At 40.0% G+C, this 17,706-nt stretch overlaps 1 protein-coding gene across 1 annotated transcript in view; it reads right to left on the bottom strand.

The window, feature by feature from the left end:
* SLC1A3 (solute carrier family 1 member 3) overlaps positions 1 to 17,706 on the bottom strand; it is a 78,105-nt gene that overhangs the window by 39,651 nt on the left and 20,748 nt on the right. The window contains exon 3 of the mRNA XM_072824879.1: positions 16,930 to 17,067. Coding sequence (XP_072680980.1) covers positions 16,930 to 17,067 — 138 coding nt within the window. The remainder of the gene's footprint in view (positions 1 to 16,929; positions 17,068 to 17,706) is intronic.

The raw sequence follows: 17,706 nt of genomic DNA on the forward strand, positions 1-17,706 counted from the left end.
ACAAACCAAATGGTAAATTTGAAGTGGATTAATGCCTTAATTAAAAGAAAGTTCTAAGTGATCACACAGAAATGCAGAACAGTTTAATCCTAATTCTATAATGCTATAGAAAATAATAGTGATTCAAATAACAGGACTCTAAATGCTCACTACAAACTTAGAGTTCTCAGAGCCCAGTTTATCCTCCTCCATGTAACGACTGGGATAAATTAAAAAGAACAAAATTCTGTGATAAATTGTGATAAAAGAAACTCTTCTCTTCTAAAGCATATAATGGTTGTCACTGCTGCCTTTTCTCAAAAAAGGATTTCAGTTGTAAAAATAAAATAAAATGGATGATTAGATTTTGGACGTTTGTTAGAAAATTTGACCATAATCTGCCTTTTTCTGGTGCTGACAAAAACCTCTTTCCATGAAAGAATCGTTGGTCTAATCTTAACTTTTATATGTATTCTTTCGTGTTAAGTAGACCAATGGGTAGATTGGCAGGAATAATGTACCAAAGTAAAATTGATTAAATTCACTTTAATATATTTGATCTCTGTTCCTCTCTCTCACTCTTTTTTGAGCAAAGCTGGGAATTCCAAATGCCAAAGAAAATGTTTACTTAACAAAGATACATTTGCATTTGAGTGTATCTTGATTGAATGTAAAAAATGAAAAAATTTATTTGGAAAGATCTAGTATGTCTTGCTCCAGAGAAATTCATGGCAGCTAATTTTTGCCTTTTGTACATTAAAAATAATTAAATTATTTTATTCAAGTCCTCTTGATAAGTTGCATAATGACCAGCATGTGGCTGAAAATAGAAATTGGTTAACAGTGAGTGTTTGCTGAGTACTCACAGGACTCATAAAATATTTTAAGAGGAAAATGATCAAATTAGATTCTTACTTGAAATGACTAAGGAAGAACTACACATTTCCAATGGGATAATTGAAGACAAATGAAAATTAAAGCTTAGTCAAGCAGAATCATGAAGCTTTCTTTGCATCTCCCGTGTGAGTATGATTTGGGGGAGTCTAATTCTATTATAACTCTCACAAATATGTATTCTAGAACGCAGTGTCATATGGGATGTGTATTTTATTAGAAGAGATACATTTTGGGCTGTGGACAGAGATGATTTCAACAAGAAACATCCCATGGGACCAATTTTATCCCTAACTCTTATATCCCAACAGTACCATGACATGGAGTGGATATATCGTACTTTTAAATTTCTGCCCTTTTCTCTAATTTCCCCATAGACATTATTTTTACTCCACTGAGGCAGGAATTACTTGTACCTGCAAAGTTTCAAGGAATCTTTCTTTCCTTCCTCAAAAATCCCTCTTCGAGCATTATCTGTAAGTAATGTAACTTCTATTTCTGGCCAAGAAGAAATATTGAAATCCAAAGCTTTCAAAGACTTCAGAACCACTCAGTAGAATTTTGTCCTTAAAGAGACCACAAATATGAAGCCACAAATTGTTTTACTTCTAACATCCAATTCCCCTTTCCCAGTAGGGAGGTTAAGTTGTCTTTGTCAACATGGTCAAACTGCTGCACAGCATTATGCTAGGGGGCACCTCCTGGGACCTTGACTGCAAAGCCTAATCAAAGTGGAGACACACTGTCTCCCTTCATGCAGCTTGCATTTAGAGAGGACACTCTGGCTCTGAGCCACCAAACGCAAATCACGGGGCTGAAGAATACAGCCGACCCACATACCAGAGTGTGGTTTTGTCCAACCACAGGGGTCAGACACTACTGCACAATGTTTCACATTTATATTTCCAAAAAGCTTGGGATATTTTGTTTATTTTTTCGAGGGTTTTAATCTCATGCCCCTTGTGGGGATTTCAAAACAGAGAGGATAATCTGAAACAGTAAAATAAACAGAGGAAGCCAATTTTAGTAGAAAAAATCCAGCCCTTGTTATCAAGGATACTTCATGTAATACTCTATTGGTGTTTTTTAAAATTCCAGAGCTCCCTTGGTTAGACCAAAAATCTATCCTGTGTCTGGCAGCAGCACCCATGTTGCCCTCCTTGATAGCATCTTCAAAAGACCCAACCATCTTTAGTTTTCCATTAATAATCTAGTTTTGTTTTAAAGAAGTGTTCAATGGCTTAAATTTAACTTATACCAAAGAGTCTTTGGGGTTTTCCTTAATGAACACAAAGGAATGACATAATTAGTACATTATGTCTACTTCTGTAAAAGGATGTCAACATCAACACAAGAAATTGTTTGGGTCGTAGTTCTATTCAGGCATAAAAGTTAGCAATAATCAGGATCATGACAAATTAGCTCATCAAGTAAAAGTAAAACTTGCTGCTGGGAATTCAAGAAATGAGATGGAAACTGAATGAAACAGTCCTCAAATTAACAGAATGGCCAGTTGGCAAACTTTACTTTGGCTCTCACTGGTGGTCAAAAGGCAGTAGAAGTCATTCTTCAAAGATGCAGAGTTAAGATTTGGATTTGATGACTTACTAGTGCTTTAAACAAGGGAGTGTCTTAAAATCACAACTTGAGGGGCTCTTGTAATCACCCAAATGCAGACACCTAAGGAAAGCAAACATTTACTTTCTGAATTGAAAATAATTGACCTGGAATTATAGCTCATGATAAAAAGAATTATAGGAAATACGTAATCCAATAGTATTGTAAAAGATCTGAACAGAATTTTCACCACTGGGGCACGGGGCCATTCCATAAATCAAGATGTACCAGGCCACTGAGGCAGCTCATAAAATCTACTTCCCACTCCAGTATCAACACTCCAGTCTTGGCATCCACGTTCCTTGATTTGGGGAGCCTGGCTATATCCATCTAGAGGTTTTCTTGCCTCAGTCTGTGTCTTCCCCAGCCTTACCCCCAGTGACCTCTCAAGGCAACCACAGGGATAGCTGAAGAATGTGTCAAGTTAGAGAGATCATCTGACTACTGCCCTGAGAACTTAAGTTCTGGCTAACCCAAGTATCTATACCACACATTTCCAAAAGTGAAATCCAGGCATCAGGTGAAAGCTCTATGATTCAAGCAGTGTATGATGTTTGTTGAAACTCTGTGTAAAATTTCTGTGATAGGTTAGAATGATGAGCAATGGTACAGAATGCCTCTTCCAAAAAAATTGACATTAAAATGTTACGCCTCCCTTATCTAAAAATTTTTTTAAAATTGTGTTAAAAATCATATGACATAAAATTTACCACCTTAACTCTTTTAAATGTACAGTTCAGTAGTGTTAAGTATATTCACATTGTTGTGTCACCTGGCTTATTTTTTATTTTTATTTATTTATTTAAAAATGAACTTTAGATTTATTCATTTGACACAGAGAGAATGCGCACATGCCCAAGTAGGTAGAGCATCAGACAGAGGGAGAGGGAGAAGCAGGCTCCTTGCTGAGCAGGGAGCTCAATGTGGGGCTTGATCCCAGGACCTGAGGTCATGACCTGAGCCAAAGGCAGACTCTTAACTGACTGAGCCACTCAAGAGCCCCTGGTTTATTTTTTAAATTAACCTTATTTTTTATTCACTATAACTCAAGAAATTAACACATTATATTTTAATGTTGCAAAAAGTTATAATTGATTAGCGTACATATGTTTTAAAGTATTTCAATAATATTTTAATATAGCCAAAGACTGAATAGTTGAATTTTACTATTTTTGAGATGAAAATGCACAATTATAGACTACATATCTTATGACTTGAAACGTTGTAGCTAAAACATAGATTTTTACAGGTAAAAGCAAAAGCAAGAGGAAGAAGAAGAAGAAGAAGAAGAAGAAGAAGAAGAAGAAGAAAAAGAAGAAGAAGAAGAAGAAAACAGCAAGTGCTGAAAAGAATGTGGAGTAATTTGAAACCTCATATACTGCTGGAGGGGCTGTAAAATAGTGCAACTACTCCGGGAAGCAGTCTGGTAGTTCTTCAAAAGATTAAGCAGAGTTACCATATGATTCAGCAATTCCGCTTCAAGGTATGTACCCGAGAAAGATAAAAAACATATTCCCATACATTTTCATAGCAAAATTATTCATTATAGCAAAAAAAAAGTGAACAACTCAAATATCCACCAACTAATAAATGGATAAATACAAAGTGGTATATCCATATGATGGAATATTACATGGCCATTAAAAGGGAATGAAATACTAAGATGTATGACAACATGGATGAACCTTGAAAACATGCCAAGTGAGAGAAACCTGTCACAAAGGACCATATATTGTAAAATTCCAGTATATGAAATGTCTTGCATAGACAGATTGTAGAGAAAGAAAATAGATTGATGTTTCCTAGGGCTAGGGAAATGAGGTAATTAGGGAATGATGGCAAAGGAGTCTTGGGTTTCTTCCTGGGGTGGTGAAATGTTTTAAAATGGATTGTGGTGGTGGATGCACAACTCTGAATGCACCCAAAGCCATTGAATTATGCATATAATATGGGTAAATTGCATGCATGTCAATTATATCTCAATAAAACTATTAAAAAATAAGTGCCTTCTTGAAGGGGGTACCTGGCTGGCTCAGTTGGTAGTGACTCTTGATCTTGGGGGTCATGAGTTCAAGCCCTGTGTCGAGTATGGAGTTTACTTAGAAACAAACAGAAAATCCCAGTAAATCAAAACAAACCACCTTTATAAGGGTGCCTGGCTGGCTCAGTCAGTAAAACATGTGCCTGCTGATCTTGGGTTTGTGAGTTTGAGCCCCATGGTGGGTGTAGAAATTACTTAAAAAATTAAAGAAATTACTTAATAAAATCTTAAAAAAAAGTGCTATCTTGAAATAAACCTAAATCTATCAATACCAATGAATAATTTTAGAGGCTTCATAGAAATAAAATAACCCCTCCCTCTACAGTAAAATGGCTTCTATAATTTTATTTATTTATTTATTTATTTATTTATTTATTTATTTATTTATGAATCCCTATACCAAAGTGGGGCTCAAACTCATGATCCCAAGATCAAGAGTTGCATACTCCACCAACTGAACAACTGGGCCAATCAGGGGCCCCTGATGTCTATCATTCTAAGGAACAAAGGGAAGTTAGTGGTGGATGGCCACGTTTTTCAGCAAGGGTCTCTAGCAGTTGAAAGTCTGATATATGTTGTTACGTAACACTCTTTCACATAAGGAAAGCATTCTTTTGTGATGTGTGCAGCCCTTCCCAGACACTTGATCTCACTTGGTAGTTGTTAAGCTACTGTTGAGATGCTTATTTAATGGGAAGTTATATATAGACTTCAAGCCATGTTCCCATTGAACATGTGTGTTCTGTAAGCTAAACCCAAATGTTTTCTGCTAAAATCAAATGATACTGGCTGCTCAATTCAGAGGGAAAAGCAATGAATGAAGTCAACAGATTGAATTCTCTCAATTTAAAAATTTTCCATCATAAATTTTTTTCTTTTCTTTTTTTTTTTTTTTAAGAGAGTGCATGCGGGGTAGGGGTAGGGGTGGAGGGAAAGGGAGAGAGAATCTTAAAGCAGGCTCTATGCCCAGCACAGAGCCCCACGTGGGACTTGATCTCATGACCCTGAGATCATGACCTGAGCTGAAATTGAGAGTTGGACACTTAACTGACTAAAAGCACCCAGATGTCCCCACTATAAATTTTTCTTAAGGCCTTTTAAGAACCTTCTTAAACTACTACTGATCTGAATGCTAGCAGATAAGTAGGCTTGCACTATACCTAAATGATATTAGAGAACTTAAAATTGTCAATCATGCTTAGGTTAATAGCTTATACATGGAAATATGTTTCTAGTTTTGCCTTTACACTGCATGAGAGCCATATTGTCCTATAGTAAATGTGCTCCTATATCATACATAATTTAATATGTACACATTTTTTATTGTACCCATAAAAGTGTTAAGAATTTTTGTTTTGTTATTTCTAAATATGACTAAGAACTACTATATTGCATGGCTCTAAAAATGTGTTTGGGGACCATGCCAAACGAATGCTTGCAGATATTAAGCATACATCCCAAGAAAAGACTTCCAAATTCAATTCTAAAATTAAAAAAATAAATGCCAAGATTCCAGTATAGAAGCTGCTAATGCTTCCATTTTTTTCTTAAATACTTAGTGTGCAGGTTAGGTCTCCTGATATGAAGGATGTTTTTTCTTGTATATAACCCTATGTTATAACTGGGGAAAATTCTATGACATACTTTTTGGTAGATAGCTTTAAAATAATGAAACTTTGCCTCTTAGCACAAACACCCTTGAGAACATTGCATTCATATTACAGCTTACCTAGAAATAATCAGGAATAGAAGCAAATTCTGGAAAAGTTGTAAATTAAAAGAGTTACCAACAGTTGTGGCACTAATAGACTTTTCTGAGGTAGAAGAACCGTGGAAAAAAGAATAAACAAACAGAGCTATGTGTGCACATACACGCACTCATATTATGCTATCATGAAACTTGTGCCCCCAAATTTCATAGCATAAACATCTATTGCATCATCTCCTATTAAAGACATACCATGCTCTAGCTACGGAAGAGCTTTGGTAATCAATGTAAAAGCACAGATAGAGAAGTTTGTACCATAAATGGAAAGAAAGTGAAGAGCTTGGTTGACAAAACTTTCTTCAAGTAATTGACAGCTCTTGGGGTATGTGTGTATGTGTTGGCAGGTGGCATAGGACATTAAAGAAACATAAAATATGTCAAAATCATCTTAAAATATTTTACCTCTCTTATGTTTCCTTTGCCTTTAGAAATATAATGAAGTATCTGGCATTTGCCTCAAAATAATCCAGTAGTGGGACAGAGTGTAGGTCAGGGAGGCAGCGTAGAGATACTACAGATGAAACAAGACTGTGTGTGTGTATATATACAGATATTTTTGCTGGAAAGTACTGATAAGTTTTGGTAATATGGATGTTTTAGCAGGCTGGATCTAAGAGACCTACAGTCATCTTGATTGTCTTATGAAATACTTCCTAAAACATTAGCCAATAATCCTTTCTGACTTGTTTGCTTATCTCCAGAATCAAAGAACTCAGACACTGGCCATCTTTCCTCCAACACCTTATGAAAGGTAAACCCCTTAGTAATTCAAGGGAATTTTCTCTGAGAAAAACTCAGGTAGAAACTCAAGCAATTGTTTAAAATAAATACATATGTAAATACAGACATACATACATAATACACAGATGGCAAAACCACATGAGGTTTCCCCACATAAGGAAGTTTTAAAAATGAACATTTGAAAACAGTGTTACACTGGTATTGTAGATATTGATGGGTTCATAAAATAAGTGCATCATGGGTAGTGCACTGGCTGGTAGCCTGGGGATCTGACATGATACAAACATCTTCTTCAGGAGGAAGCTAAAAAGAAGTTTAAAACCTAAAAACCTAGATTCTACCCAGATTCAGAAGTCGCTGGATTTCCCAGCAGGTCAGTCCTCCAACAGAAAGTAATACCACCCCAAAACCTCCCTTCTGCTTATCATGAGATGCTCTCTAAACAGTGAGCAGAGGGATGACGGGATACTCAGTATGCCCTGGGGACATACAATCCATGACATTATCACAGAAAGCCTTGTCTGGCTATAGAAACTCTCCCTTTCTCTAAGTATGTGTGTATGTGTACATGTATGAGGCTTTCTGTTGGTAAAACTCGTTTTATTTACTTATTTGTTTAGAGAGAGCAAGAGCGAGTGAGAGCGAGGGGAGGAGCGGAAGAAGAGGGACAAGCAGACTCCACGCCCAGCATGGAGCCCCACATGGGGCTTGATCTCATGACCCTGAGATCATGACCCGAGCCAAAATCAAGAGTTGGATGCTTAACTGATTGAGCCACATAGGCATTCCCAGACAAATGTTTTCTAATGGCTACAAGTTCCCAATCATTTTCAGGGTAAGTGGTTCTCCTAGCAGAAGTCCATTCAAATCAGAATCAATAGACTGGGTGCACTCATGTTTTGCTCTACATATTTCTATATTGTTTTGCTCATACAAATGGTAAGCATTCATTTTTTTAATGATTTTTACTAAAATAATATGGAATAAATAATGCTATGCCTTCGAGAGTATGTATTAGTAGGGGTGAGGGAAAAGCCAAGAAAGCTTTCTGGAAGAGGAGGTATCTGAACTAATAAGGATCTGACCAAAGAACGATTCTAGAAGAACTGTAAAGTGGTGGTCCTTAACTTTGATGCACAGTAAAATCACCTGGAGAACTACAGAGAAACATCAATTCCTAAGCCCCCATTTCGGACCAATTGACTGAAGAATTTAGGGAGGGGGGAGGAGAGGTGATGCTTCAGCACTATGTCCCATGTCATGTAATTAACATGAATGGGACAGTACAGACTCTCACAACGTGAACTCCAGAAGTGAGAGGTGCATAAGATGGTATCTCACAGTAGAAGCACCCCCTACCCTCAGCCTGCACCCAGTCCTTGAGCATAAACCTCCAGTCAGAATTCATCAGGTAACTTATTCTCCTGGAAGCTATTATGGCATCAACATAAAAAACCCCTCTATTCCCAACACCTCCCTCAGATCTATAGTTCCACAGTGGTTTGAAGGAAATTATCAAATTGGTAGTCTAAGGGGGGAGGGATTTATCTTTCTGAGTGAATGATTTAATTTTTAAGGAAGACTTTAAAATTTCTTTCTTTAAATTTTTTTTTTTTTTAAATGGAACTTTCAAAAATTTCCTACAAACCAGAATTGATCAAAACCACAGGCAGGCTAACTTGAAGCTTCTGCAATTTACAGATAAGAGTTCCCAACTCGTGCAGGCCCAACCCTTTTGGAAAGTTGCATCTGACAGAGATCCTTGAGTTTGTGGCCTCTGATCTTTCAGCTCTAGAACTGTTCCATTTTTACCACAAACATGTTTTCACAAACATTCAGTTCCAAGGGGTTAGGTGACCATGGGCTGAATTACTCTGGGCCGATGGTTTGTTGTAGCTGATACAACAGCTGGCCCAAACCCAGCCAGTGTGAGTAGAGAGTTGGGTCCAGATCACTGTCCCTATCCCATCATGTGACATCTGGAGCACTGGGTTCAGTTCTGGGAGTGAGGTACAAGGGAGGGCAATCAGGGTGGTGAGGGGCCCAGAAGAATGGGGACACTTAGCTTGTGTTTAGGTGTCTTTTGAATCTCTGGAAAAACCATCATCCTCCTTTGCTCCATATGGCACAATAAGGATCCCTGGTAGGGCCTTGCTGGAAGACAAACTTCTCAACAGTTTGGGCCATCCCCAGAGTGGAATGTCTTCAGGTGGCAGTCACCTTCCAGGGGTGTGGAGGGGGGGTTCCTGCTGTGGGTGCCAGGCTGCACTGTTTCACCTCTGCATGCTTTCCAGCTAGGAGAGCCTCAAGTCTTGTCCTCGCTCTCTTTGTGAAAGTGGAAGTTTCCATGGTGGGAAACCTTCTCAGTAGACTCTTCTCTCAGACTTCCCATCTGTGAGGCTATATTTCCTGGGGTGTGTGTGTGTGTGTGTGTGTGTGTGTGAGAGAGAGAGAGAGATTTTTGCTGGGAAACTCACCCTACCCCTGGGCTGGCTCTTACCGCATTTAACAGGGAAAGAGTCAGGTGTGAGGAAAACAATGAGGAACAACCACAACAGATGCTCCTTCTCTCCCGCTAATAGAGCTGTTTCCTGCTAGGGAGCACTAGTTTCCTGAACACTGGAGGGTCCGGAAAAGGGACGGTCACATCGCTCCTTGCATATTTTGTTTCCCACTGGGCTCATCCTGCCTGGGTCACCACTACTTTGTCCTACTGCTTTCACAGGCCTCTCCGCCAATCAGACTTGGAATTCCTTGAGGTCAGGGGTTCTTGTCTTCCTCACTGGGGTGTCCTCAGCTCCTAGAAAAGTGGCTGGCCCATGAAAAGTCTCTACAAATATTTCCTGAATGAAGTTGTCTGTAACAGAAAGGCAGACTTTGTCTGAGGTAGCTAGATTTAAAAGATTTTGTCTACATCTCAACAAAACCCAAAATCCGCTAAAATTTTTTTTAAATAAAATAAAAAAAAACATTACCCAGATTTTCTTTCAGTATGATGAAAAAGAGAGAGAGAGAGAGAGAGAGAGAGAGAGAGAGAAGTAAAAAAAGAAAAGCCAGGTGATCTCTACCCCATAGATGGGTCTTCCCACTATATGGACCTTCCACCTCCTTCCCCAGATGGACATAACTTGCCTCCCTTTCCATGTTTCTGAGCAGCTTGAGAGAGAAAATAAAGCAGGACCAGCCTATTGGCTTCAAATGAGCGGGGTTGAAACTTCTTTCTGGCTGGCTTGTTTCCAGGCCACCATGAAGACTGTGTGTTGAGACAGACTGTGTTTGTCTAAAGTTTTGGTTGCGGGAAAGGCTCTGCTAACAGCCCGTGGAATCCGCAGCCTTGGGGATCCCAGGGTCCCACACACTGGGCCTGAGTCTCAGGAAAGGCTGTGGAGTTGTATAACCAAGGAAAATATTTAGAATTATGCAGCTGTGATAAGGTAATCACATCCCATGCTCCAGGGGAAGAAACCAATCCCCTCCAGTGGTAAGGAAGGAATTCTCTTTGGCTCCCATGTTGTTATTTGATTAATTTCATGGCTTCTTAAATTTACCTTTGATAGGAAAGTGATCGCTTCAAGGATCACAGACACACAAGACAGGGGCAATCTGGAGGCTTAGTGCCATGCCTCTGAACTGAAGCTGTCTCCTCTCACTCTAGAACTCTGATTTATACAGAGTGGATCACCAGGACAGCTCTTACTGATGTTACGTTACTGCACGAAGCTTCCACTAATTGAGCACATGCTATGTGCCAGGCATACAGCCTCACAACATATGTATCACCTTCATTTTACAGACAATGGAAGGGAGGCCCAGAAAACCTCCTCCCCCTCTAAGATAGATACTTTTGTTTCTTCTATAAAATGTATGCATGGGGTAAAGGGGAAAATCTGTAGTCCCTTTTCTCATACATAAATGCCTGGAGTATTTCAAATAGGCCTTAGCTATACTCCAGAGCCATGACAATCAATAGCTTAAAATATTAAAAAAAAGTTTTAAAAGATTTTATTTATTCATGAGAGACACAGATTGAGAGAGAGAGGCAGAGACATAGGCAGAGAAGCAGGCTCCATGCAGGGAACCGGATGTGGGACTCCATCCCAGGACTCCAGGATCACACCCTGGGCCAAAGGGAGACACTCAACTGCTGAGCCACCCAGGCGTCCCAAAATATTAAAATTTTCTTAAGTGATTTTGGCTTTCATTTTTGCAAGCCCTTAATAAGCCCTTCACATGTCCAAGTAATTGATTAGGAATTGCCTAGCTCATTTTGCCTTTTCGTGTTAAAAGAAATGACAAAACTTTAGATTATTCTTATTGTAACTGCCATTTCTCTGAAGCCAAAGGGATATACTTCAAGGTACAACATTTATCGTTTTTATTTTCTCAGGCAAAAGACCCCTTGTTGGTGATGGCAGCTTACTGGCTTTACCTATAGGCAAGTTCTACATCCCACCAAATACATTAGCCAACAGATTTGGAAGGAAGCTGCCTAAAGAATATGGGGCATGTCACAGAGCTTGTCACATGGAGGAGGCAGGTAATGTTATACTTCTGGGTTTAAAAACAATTGTTTGATTGATTTTGGATACAGAAAGAATTGTTAGTTTTTCAAGGACAGATGGCATCCAAAGATCTTTTGCCCTTGGGAATGTTTAGGTAGAAGCTGGACGATGACTTGGAGGAGAAATTGTAAGGCTAGTTGGAGCAGAGCAGTGTTTCCAAAGTGGGGTCAATACAGTGGTATTTACTTATTCTGGTGGGACAGATGCCGCTTCTCAATTAATATTAAGTCACAGAGCGAGAAAGTCATTCTCTTCAATTCTCTTTCAGTTCTTGTATTACAGGAAAGATAAGTCTTATTATGGTACTAAAATGCATTTAACACCTCACTAACACCCTGTCCTCCCCAATTAGGCACCTTTCTAAATGACAGCACAGGTCTCAGGCTCTCAAAACCTTTCCCAGGCAATAGTACCAATCCAGAATTTTATTACATTGTGATTTATTATATCCTTCACCAAACAAGTAACAGGAACTTTCTGTAATGATTTTAAAGCATTGGAAGAAAAGTATGTTGATTTCAAGAACATTCTAAGTAAATGAGAATGGGGCAGTATCCATATAACTTTGGGATGGAGATGCCATGACTTGAAAAGTCAGATGTGAAATCATGCCCTTCCTTGGACCCCACTCCCAGAATTGAACCCAGTCCCCCAGATGTCATATGACAGGATATGAACAGTGACTTGGACCCAACGCTCTGCTCCTACTGGCTGGATTTGGGCCAGCTATTGTATTAACTGCAACAAACCATTGGCCCAGAGGAGTTCAGCCTGTGGTCATCTAACAAGAGGTCACCTAAGAGAGGCCCAGCCTTACTCTCTCATCATTGGAATTAGGATTTGCTTAAAATATTGTGTGATTTCAGAGATGCAGGGAAGCTCTTTCTCTCTACACAACATATATCTTCTTGAGGGCCATATCTTTGTATTCATGTATCTTTTGTGCCTAGCTCAGTGTCTGACAAAGTAAGAGCTCAAAAAATAGCTGTTAATGAACGAATGAATGTTAGAAGATAAACTTCATCCATTTTATGATTCAGCTCGAGCGTGCTCTACCATAGGCCTCACACACTGATGCCACTTTCTTGCTGTTGACATTCCCTCACCACTCCCCTTTTATTTACACTATACTCAACTCCACAGAGATCATTTGTAAAATGATGCTCCCCACTTTCAGAAAACAGGAGACACAGTTTGAGGTAAGCGATTGAGGAGGAATGCACAGTTAGATGAGAAAAGAAGAAAGTACTAGTTTTCTGAAAAGATGAAGGGGGAAGTGATAGTTATGTCTACAAAGCACAACCTGAAATGGAGTTTAATTATTATCTAGTGAACTTAATCAGGCTAAGCCAGCCAAACCAACTCATATTTCTGGCATGAAATATCTAGTTTGGCTGCCTATGCTGACCAAATCAATAGAAATTGGCGCCAAACCTTTATTTTATGGTGTGGTGTGTTGGCACAGACTTGCTCTTCTTGTTCAAAAACACAGGTACTTGAGTACAAATCCAGCCATTAGGCTTGCTCCCAGCTTCTCTCTGGCAGCTCTGGAATGCTAATACACACCAAGGATATTTGGAAAGATTGGAATATCAAATTTGGGAAGAGGAGACATGGCTTATTGGAGCTTTAAAGCCACAATTCACAAACGTGGATGTTTCAAGAAAGAAAACCTAACTTAGATTTCTGAACTTTATTTTTAGTTTTTAAAAGATTTTATTTATTTATTTATTTATTTGTTTGTTTATGAGAGACACACACACACAGAGGCAGAGGCATAGGCAGAGGGAAAAGCAAGTTCCCTGGGAGGAGCCTGATGGGAGACTCAATCCCAGGACCCTGGGATCACGACCTGAGCCACCCAGGTGCCTCAGATTTCTGAGTTTAAATATGACTTTAATACAACTAAATGTACAGAATCTTTTAAAACAAAATACCTCACCCAACAAATGCACAAAGGGCTTCAGGCATTTCAGTTTTCTGTCTGTAGAAATTCTGGGCCTTCTGCCTTAAAAGCATTAAGCCTGTCAAATATTTTCCCACCGAGAACTATTTCTAGGGGAGCATGACCCCAGAGTTCTGATGCTGGTGTTCCCATCGGGTGCAGGAAAGATCAGCACAGCTATGACACAATGTGGTCCAGAAGATGGAGAGAAGTTTCCAATGGCTATTTGCTTAAGTGGCAATAAATGTGGTGTTCAGTAATATCACGCTGAGTAATATCATGCTTTTGGCATGCATGGAGCTGTCAACATTTGAATAGGCCAAAAGGGGAACCCAGTGATAGCTCTATGGGTGGACCTGGTTGGCAGTGCGTCCCTTACAATTAATAGCACCCACATTCAAACCTGCATTCCTATGTTGGTAGCCCTCCTGGTCTACAGATCAGCTTTGTCTGGCTTGTAGTGTTTTGCTCAGCCAATTGTAACAACATGGAAGAGCCCTGAGGTTCTTGAAAATTTTTAGGTTTCTGGACTCTCTTGAAACATCAGATTTAGGCCTTATGGACACATGGCAAAAATTGTGTCTCTTGTCTACACTGCTCTGTAGCTGGGTCACTTTCCACCTATCATCACACTTCTTCCTGTTACTTCTCTCGTCAAAAAAAACTATTTCTTGGGCAGCCTGGGTGGCTCAACCGTTTATCGCCGCCTTCAGCCCGGGACCTGATCCTGGAGACCCAGGATCGAGTCCCACGTCAGGCTCCCTGCTTGGAGCCTGCTTCTCCCTCTGCCTGTGTCTCTGCCTCTCTCTCTATCTCTCTGTGTCTCTCATGAATAAATAAATAAATAGAATCTCTTAAAAAAAAAAGAAAACTATTTCTCTGTATCCACACCTCTATCAAAGTAAGAAAACAACAAATAGCGTGAAAGGGCAGCTTCATGTATCACCATCACTTGCCTGGCCACAAGAGGTATTTGAGTTTGCCTTTCCATTCTAAAATAACGGACCTAACTTTGTTCCCTCCCTAGGCAACACATTCTCCAATGCGTTCTCCACATCCTCTAACATCTCCCAACGCACATGGAAGTCCTCCAGGGATGTATGTAATCTGCAGAGGTTCCCTCTCCTCATTCCCTTTGGGTCATACCCCTGGCCCCTTATTGGTTTGGATTCATTGTATTTAAAAGCCTAAAGGAAAGTCTTATCGAATCAATCATTCATTGTTATTGATCACAAGTATCCAAATTACCTTGTAACTTGGAAATCACTCCTTTGAGATCAACACCAAGATCTTTGGCAAACTAAATTATGCCCCTTGTCTCAACACAGTCCCGGGAAAGGGCTGAGACTCTTTTCATGGTCCTAAGCGGCAGCAACCCCAACTTGTAATTAGGTGACATTTTAAAAGTTCATTTTATATTGGTTGCTTGCAGCTTATAATTCCTTTCAATATTGTAAATGTTGCTAGTTTTCCCACAGTTTACCAACAAATTTCTTTTCAACCATGTGAAGGGATAGTGTTTTTTTTTTTTTCCTGCAAAATTATTCAATGAAAGCTTGTTTTCCTTCAAAATAGTTGGTGTACTAAGTATTAGAAAACATCAGGAAAAGCCTGATGTTGAAGTAATTGTCAAGTAAGTATTAGGGGGAAGTAATATTTTCTCTAATTGTACCAAATGAGGGCTTTCCTCTTAGAAAAAGTGACACGGTGGGTTTTTAGCACAATTCCCAGGAGGCAGAAACCTAAACCCTGGTGCCACCCTTGAAGAGACAGTATAAATGAATCCAGAACCCCTCAAGTTTCTGTCCAGGGAAGACTGTAGTGGCTCAAGTCAAATGCCAGCCAGTAGGGATGGGGATGAGGGCTGTCCTGCCCCACTAAATAAAATGGCGCATGGGCGTCAGTTCTGTCCTCTCAGAGCTATTGCAAGAATTTGCTTCCCAGAAAAATGTTAACATGAGGATAATAAAATGAGAATGTAAGCTCACATCAGCATTAACCTAGCTTCTGTGATAAGAGCTGGGGCTGCTATGATTACCCCTGGTCAGCAATCGGCCAGGACACTTCAGAAACAAGCACCCCAATCATCCTGCCTACATGATGGTTTTATGGGTAATTCCTCCTCCAATGGGAGACTTGTGTGCAGGCAATCACTTGTTTAAAGACCTGAACAAGTGGAAGCCAGTAGAGATCTGCAAGGCATTGGAGGGAAAGGCTGAAATAGTTCCTGTCCAGGTAAGGCTAGCCCCCCCAGGCATGCAGTAGTCAGAATCTTGCCCCATGACTTTTGAGTTGTGCTATGAAGTTCTTACTACACAGAGATCTTGCAAAGAGATTATAAGTATCCTTGAGAACTCCCTGGGAGGGGAAAAGATGCTCAGAGCCAGCTCCCATAGAGGTGGAGTGATGTGTCCAAGGAGGGACAGTGAGACAAGGCTGGAAAAAGAACAGGGTCAGTAGTACCTGAATTCTGGGCTTTAGCTACAAACCCAGAAACCATCCTGCTGGGACAGTGTCTATGGACATTCTTCCTTCATGTCAGAGGTGTGCTGTGGGGAAAGAGAAGAGTGGGCAGGAAGGAAGGTATAGTAACTTTTTAAATTTTTTTATTTTTTGCAACTTCTTGGCTCCATTTGTATTCACCAGTCACATGTACCAAGGACTCTTGAAGCATTTCCCCGGGCAGGAGTCAACTGCAACCTTACTGTCACAGAAAATAGATCCTACCCTGCAAAGCTTCCGCTCGTTGAGAATCCAAGTGTCAACTGACAAAATATCCAGATGGGGAAATCCCCCTCCCCCTCCCCCTTCTCCCACCAGCGTAAAAGGTAACGGGGGTGGGGGACAACTGGAGAAGGAAATGAAGTCATGCGGGTTCACCAGGAAAAGATAAAGTGTTGGTGGCAGCAGAGTTGGTGAGTGTGTTGTGGGCATTACCTCTTGCTGAGGCTTCCAGGAAGGCTCCCGCTCAAGTCCTGGTGGCTCTGAGAACAAGCATTCTTGCATCAATAGCTAATAGGCTGTCCAACCAGATGTTATCTGGGTGGGATAAGAGGGTGAGAAAACAGACCTGTTGTACGCTGTTGTCAACTGTATCGCTGTGGTCAGAGAAGGCTGGTTGTGTAGTGTTTAGCAGAGTGCCTCTTTCGTAGTGAGGCAGACCAGATTACGTGGCGGTTTAAATCCGTTTCCTCTTGTGATTGGTCAAATATGAGAGTCATAATCATTCATGCATTACTAAAGCCTCCTTTCCATCATTTTGAAGAGACTTTTTTTTTTTCTAGAACAGAGCATGCATCCAGCAGAAACCTAAAGCATTTGCTTTTCTAAGCGATCTTTTGCAATAAGCACACATTAAAAAAAACCCATCTGCATGTGGTACCTGTGACAAGACTGGAGATGATAAGTGGTAACACCAGCATCTGTAACATCCTCATCAGGAGTTCCCCAGGAAAAGAGAAGTACTTGACCTCCCGGTAGCTCATTCTGTATGGTCGCAGGGTAAATCCAAGGATTGTACCTGAAGGGAGAACAAAAAGGAGAGAAATGGGAGTCTTTTTAAAGACTGAATAATCCTAGGAAAATGAAGAAGTATTTGGCGGGTAGTCCCTCCTGTCTGACATGAGTATATTTATTTAAGCAGCAAATATTTGTGCTGCTTTAGGAGCAAAGGGGTGTGCGTCTCACTTTGGTCATTGTCTGGAAGGGTCTGATTGAATCAGGGCTTTCAGAAGGACTCAGAGAAAAATATGTTACTGGCTTTAGCAAATGAAAATTTTCTGTGTCTAACTTGAAAGCAGTAGAACCCATTTTGACATGGCTCAGTACAGAGTTATAAAGATAGGGGCACACCTAGGAGACAAATCATGTCTCCACGAGCAAGACAAAATAGAAAAGAAAAACCACCCTTATTGTAATGGATTTCCTTTGTAACAACAGATATTAGGACTACTAGCATAACCACTTATTCAGGGAGCGTAATTTTATTTTTTTCCAATTAAAAAAATTCCTCTTGCTCACATTGTTAATCCATTTTCATCATCCCCCTGTCTGCACACCATGTGTTCTGTCTACATGGTCTTGATATTACCTTGGCAACTGTATTGTACAGACTTGTTAGTTGCTGGCAAAAGAAGACTCCAAGAGGAGCAGAGACTTT

The sequence above is a fragment of the Canis lupus genome, chromosome 4, assembly GCF_048164855.1.
Source record: "Canis lupus baileyi chromosome 4, mCanLup2.hap1, whole genome shotgun sequence".
Taxonomy (NCBI): domain Eukaryota; kingdom Metazoa; phylum Chordata; class Mammalia; order Carnivora; family Canidae; genus Canis; species Canis lupus.